At 61.9% G+C, this 5,989-nt stretch overlaps 1 protein-coding gene across 1 annotated transcript in view; it reads left to right on the top strand.

Moving 5' to 3' along the window:
- Positions 1-2,082, top strand: part of ARHGAP45 (Rho GTPase activating protein 45) — a 12,084-nt gene extending 10,002 nt beyond the window's left edge. The window contains 3 exon segments of the mRNA XM_077760596.1: positions 16-306; positions 843-945; positions 1,274-2,082. Coding sequence (XP_077616722.1) covers positions 16-306; positions 843-945; positions 1,274-1,590 — 711 coding nt within the window. The 3' untranslated portion in view covers positions 1,591-2,082.
- Positions 2,083-5,989: the final 3,907 nt, after the last annotated feature.

Genomic DNA, 5,989 nt, shown 5'->3' on the forward strand with positions numbered 1-5,989 from the left:
CACCAGGGCAGGTGAGGGCCGGCCAGCCGGGCGGGGGCCGGGCGGGGGGCCCTGGGGGCCACTCACACCTGCTCCCGCACCCCCGTGGCCCCCAGGATCGTGGAGGTGGAACAGGACAACAAGATGACCCCGGGGAACCTGGGCATCGTGTTCGGGCCCACGCTGCTGCGGCCGAGGCCCACCGAGGCCACCGTGTCGCTGTCCTCGCTGGTGGACTACCCCCACCAGGCCCGCATCGTGGAGACCCTCATTGCCCACTATGACCTGGTCTTTGAGGAGGAGCCCGAGGAGGTGCCTGGGGGGCAGGTGAGGGTGGGGGCAGGCCACAGGGCTGCTGGCTNGACTGAATGACCTGACGTGCCTGCTTTGAGCAGGGTGGTCAGAAGCGGCCTCGGAGGCATCTTTTAAGCAAAAGACTGATGCAGGGCGGGCTTGATCCTCGGCGGAGGGCCACTGTTGGTGCAAAGGTCCTGAGGCTGCGCCTCTTCCATTTGCCTCTGGACCCCACCTCAGCCCTCGCACAGGGCTGCACGTGACCCAGCCCCGTCCGTCTCCCACGCGCTGCCCCGCCGGGCGCCCCGCCCCACCCGGCTGCTGGGCTTTCGTCTCCTGTCCACCAGCTGGTGTGCTGCGCCCCCGAGCCTCGTGCTCGCGCGCCCAGTCCCCATGGAAGGCCCTCTCCCAGGGTGTGTGTGTCCGGGACACGCTGGTGGCCCCACGGGACCTCAGCCTTGCTGGCCGCAGCTGCCTGCCCGCGACCCAGGCCAGGGTGGCATCAGGCCGCACCGGTGTGAAGAGGCCAGAGAACAGAGCCCCGGCTGACTGTACTCTGCCGCCCGCAGGGGGACGCGGACGACCAGCGGGGGCAGGGTGAGGACGGCACGCAGGCGCCAGGCGCGGGGGCTGCCCTCCCGCCCCAGGACGAGGCTGCGGACGAGGGCCCAGGTGAGCAGGGCGGCCCAGGTGCCCGCTGGCAGATGGTGTGGCAGCAGAGGCCGCGCACCCCACGGGCAGAAACGTCTCGTCTGCCAACTGTTAATTTGATGCAAACACCAGCAGAGACGCCTCTCGAGGTGCCGCAGACACCAGAGCAGGGGCCCCAAACGCGGCAGCGGCCCTGGGCGTCGAGCGCGCACCCCTGGCTGCGGGTGGGCGGTCCCCGGGCAGGGAGTGGGCCTGGGAGGGACAGCAGGTCAGGCGGGGGCCCCTGGGCCCCCCTGGTCACAGCACCTCTGTCCCATCTCTACCGCCTGCCCCACCTTTGACTTCGCAGAATCCCAAGTGGCCTCCAACGACTCTGACTCTGAGGCGGAGGAGAGCTCGGAGCTGCTGTCCCCGGCGGGCAGGGGCGCGGCCCGTCTCAGCTTCCTGGAGAAGCAGGGCAGCGAGGCCAGCGTGGAGGAGGGCCCGGGCAGCCGCAGCGGCAGTGAGGAGCAGCTGGGGGCCGGGGAGGGCCCGGAGCAGCAGCTTTCCGAGTTCAACACCAACCAGTGCAACAACGTGGCCGAGGTCGAGCTGCCCGTCCCGTGGCTCCACGGCGGGCAGACGGCGGCGGGCACCAGCCCTGAGAGGCAGCCTGAGTTTGTGTAGCTGGGGCGCTGGGCACAGCAGTTGGGTGGCTGAGGGCCCAGAGTCATGGTTCTGGCTCCCGTCCCCGTGGGTATCGTCACCGTGAGGCCTCTTCCTTCAAGCCCGTACCGGTGAGGGCATCGCCGGCTGCCTTTTCCTGAAGCTCCTGGGGCACAGGGTGAGGCTGAGGCCTGCTCCGTCTGCCCGTGTGCCCTGGAGGCCCGACTCAGCCCGCTGGGAGGTCCCGCTCACCACTCAACCCAGCCCCGTGCTGCGTGGCCGGCCGCCCTCAGGGCCACAGGCTCTGCCTCGGCCTCCCCTTGCTGGGTCACCCCAGAAAGCCACTATGTGGAGGCCAGACAGCAGAGCCAGGTGGCAGCTTCAGGCCCTTGCTTTCCTGGAAAACGGAGTCGAGGTGCGTGGGGCTGAGGCGCGGGGCGCGGTCAGCCTTGGTCACGATGCACGTCTTCCACACACACGTTTATTCTGCCTAAAATAAAGTTTTAAATTTGAGCCTATCTTCTTTGGCGGTGGCAGGCTGGGGCTGGGGACACGGAGGTCCTTAGTGTCTCCTCAGTTCCACGCTGGACACAAGCGTGAGCAAGGCAAGTCCCACCGGAGCCCGTGAGCCCAGCTGCCTTTGAGGCCAGCCGTGCAGACACTGACCCCAAGCAGCCACTTCAGAGAACACCTAGCCCAGCGCCGTTCGGCAGCACCTTCCAGATGAACAAAACACCGTCAATTCATCATCCGGTGCGGCAGCCACCAGCCCTGGAAACGGAGCCGGCGTGCCTGAGGGACAGGTTTAAACTTCTGTGGCCACCTCCCGGGACGGCACCATGAACCCTCGGCCTGGAGCGATGAGGACCCCCCCCAACTCCTGTTACTGACCTCTCACCAAGCCCAGAGACCACCCCCAAGCTGGATTTATGTTGGACCGAAGATGGCAGAGCAGCGGAGAAGCAGATGGAATTCACGCCCATGAAGGGGCGAGGGGGGCCTTCCTCTGCGGACACAGAGCGGGCCCAGCTTAGAGAGTAGCAGGGGCGCCAGTCAGAACGCTCTGCAACGGCCAGTCCGGCCGTCCCTACAGCTAAGAAAGATCCAGAAAAGGAGATGACTGAGCCGGCAAACAGCCTGATACTGAGCCTCATCATGTACTGCCTGCGGCTACCTCGGGCCTGTGTCCCCACAGACTGAATGCAGCAGGGACCCCCTGGCCCAGAGCCAGAAACACCACCATCTGGCTCTTCGTGGAAACGAGCCCAGCCGGGATACACTTTGAAAAGGTCAGAAGAGGAGCAGCTGGGGGCTCAGGCGGTAGAATATTTGACTGTTGATTTTGGGTCAGGTCATGATCTCGTGGTTCATGGGATCAGGCCCTGCATCGGGCTGTGGGCGGACAGCCCTGAGCCTGCTGGGGATTCTCTCTCTCCTTCTCTGCTCCTCCCAGCTCATGGGTTCTCCTTTTTTTTTTTTTTTTTCCAAAAATTTCTAAAATGTTTTACTTATTCCTGAGAGAGAAAGACAGCATGAGCAGGGGAGGGTCAGAGAGAGAGGGAGACACAGAATCTGAAACAGCTCCAGGCTCTGAGCTGTCAGCACAGAGCCCGATGTGGGGCTCAAACCCACGAACCGTGAGATCATGACCTGAGCCAAAGTCGGGCGCTTAACCGACTGGGCAACCCAGGCGCCCCATGGGCTCTCTCTCTAATAAACAAAGAAACAAAAAATTAAAAAAATTAACATGTTCAGATAACACCCTTTAACTGGATTTGACGTTCAGGCAGACGGCAGCTTTCTACTTGGGAGCGTGAGACAAACAGCAAGGGTCATGAAAAGCATCCTCTGAAGTCTGGCCGGGCCTGTAAACGAAGGGCTCGGGCTGCTGTTCACGAGGGGCCTGGTAACTTATTCATGTCAGCATCGGGCCAGGCTTGATCCAGGCTCCGGCATGTCACAGGGGCCTGGGGCCGTGGGAAAGCTGGGCCCCGTCCTCAGTCCACCTGTATCCAAGGAGGGGGCACCTCATCCATGAGACCTGAGGCAGGTGTCTAAACAGCAACCCGATCCAAACCACCTTGGGAGCCTGGAACAGGCTGTGGTCAAAGGCACAGGCAGGACCGGCTCCCCAAGTAAACGGGCGAGTTCTCAAAGGGATGCCAGGTGCTTCTGGAAGGACGGCATGGAACTGAGGTACGAGCCCCCCTGCACCACACTGACAGGAAGGTCCACGGCCTCCCTGGCCTGAAACTGCCCACCTGGTGAGAGTCCTTCCTGTGAGACGGGGCAGGTGCGCACCCAGCTTCAGAGACAAAACAGACTCCACCAAAAGCAAAAGGATTTTTTACGTATTCTTTTTAAGTTCACTTGTTTTGAGAGAGCGGGCGTGAGCAGGGCCAGGGCAGATTGGGAGAGAACCCCGCAGTGTGCAGCCCGATGCAGGGCTCAAACTCACCAACTGTGAGATCGTGACCCGAGACGAAATCAAGAGTCAGACGCTTAACCAAGTGACCCCCCCAGGCGCCCAGTTCCTGTACGAAGTCCGTATTCAAGAAAAACCAAGAGTCCCATTAACTTCAGCTGCACAGCCCATAACGCTTGTCAGCTACACAGTCATCAGCTCTGTTCTCACAAAATAAGCATACCAACTTTTCACAAACAGAAAAAACACAAAACCCCATTGTGGGGGGAAAAACACAGTAACCAAGGGTTTTTTTTTTTTTCCCTGTGATTAAAATATACAGAACACACACCATTTCTAAGAGCACAGCTCAGCGCCATCGAGCACTCACACTGTCGCGCAGCCGCCCCCACCATCTGTCTCCAGAACTTTCCATCGCCCCATATTGACACCCGGTCTCCACAAAGCACTGACTCCCTGCCCCCCGCCCCAGCCCTGGGTCCTACCATCTACTCTCTGTCTCTGTGGACGGGACGCCTCTGGGGACCCCCTGGGAGTGGGGTCACGCAGGACGTCTCCTCTGTGTCTGGCCTACTTTGACAAACAACGTATGTATGTTTGGAGGGGCAAGGGGGACATGAACCCCCGTAAGACACACAACAAAGCTGTCAGCTTGCAAAACCAGGACTGATCCATAGACAGGAGGACCCGGAAACAGACCCTTGTCGATCTGCAAATCGAGACCGTGGTGATTTGGGCGATAAGGCCCCGCCAGATATTCAAAGTGTCGACAGCACCGTCTGTCCTTGGGAGAAAACAGGCATCCCTGAGTCATTCAACCCCAGGGGCAAATCCCCTAAGTCAAGACCATGTGCAAACATACCGAGGTTATGACAGATATTTACGAAATTAAAACGGTAAGAAGGTTTTGCAAACCACTATCTGATAAGGGACCTGTGCACACAGACAGCCTGGGGAGACGGACAGCCAGCCCACTCCCCCCACAGGCGAAGGATCTGAACAGACTTCCCTCCAAAGACGACGTGCAAATGGCCGAGAAGCACACGACCGCCACACGGTGTGGCTGGGTGTCGGGGAAAGGCAGCCACGACGGCGCTGAGGACTGGCTCCCTGCAGGGGAGCCGTGGCGGGCGGTGGGCGCGAGCGAGTCCGGGGCGGCGGTGTGCCGCCCACCCGGCGGTTTCTCCAACGGGCACCCGGCCTCCACTACCAGATACACACCCGGAAAAGATGAAAATGCACGTCCACGCGGAACTCCCACACGAACACCCACAGCAACGTTACTCTGCCAACCCGCGAACAGCTCACAGTCCGCTGGTGGGGAAGCCGATACCCTGGCATGTCCGCCGCGCACGCCCTTCGGCCGCGAGCAGGAGGCGCCCACACCCGCCGCCCTGCGGACGGCCCCGAACACACAGCGCTCAGGGAGGGAACCACACGTGAGGCCACGCGGGTGTGAGTCCACGTGCGTGACGCGTCCAGAACAGGCTCCTCCACGGACGGAAGGGGCTCGTGGGGACGGGGGATGACGGTGACGGGGACGAGGTTTCCTCCGGGGGACAAGTTCTAACCCTGATGGTGCTAAAAGCCACCGAGCGGTGCGCTGCGAATGGGTGACCTGCGTGGCATGAAGTTCTATCCCGTAAAGCAGTTACGACAACAGAGTGAAAAGCCGGCCCGGGGAAGACCTCCTGCAACGGGCCCCGGCAGGACACCGCGCACCTTTGTGCGGGACGAGCACCGGGAAAGAGGCGGCTCAGGAGAGGACAGGGCCCGGCGCGCCGCCCACGCCCACTGCAGACTTGGGCGGGACGAGCACGGACAGCCACCCTTGGGGAGCAGGCACCACAGAACCAAGGGGCCCCGAGTTCTCCTGAGGGGTCCGGAGCCTCAAGCCAGGCCACTCATCGCAAACCTGTCATCCTGCCTTTCTCAGACCGGCCAATTTATTCACTCAAACACCTTCCATTCCCCCCCCCCCCCCCCCCCAAGCAC

This window comes from Crocuta crocuta, unplaced genomic scaffold, assembly GCF_008692635.1.
Source record: "Crocuta crocuta isolate KB4526 unplaced genomic scaffold, BGI_CrCroc_1.0 scaffold443, whole genome shotgun sequence".
In the NCBI taxonomy this organism is placed as follows: Eukaryota; Metazoa; Chordata; class Mammalia; order Carnivora; family Hyaenidae; genus Crocuta; species Crocuta crocuta.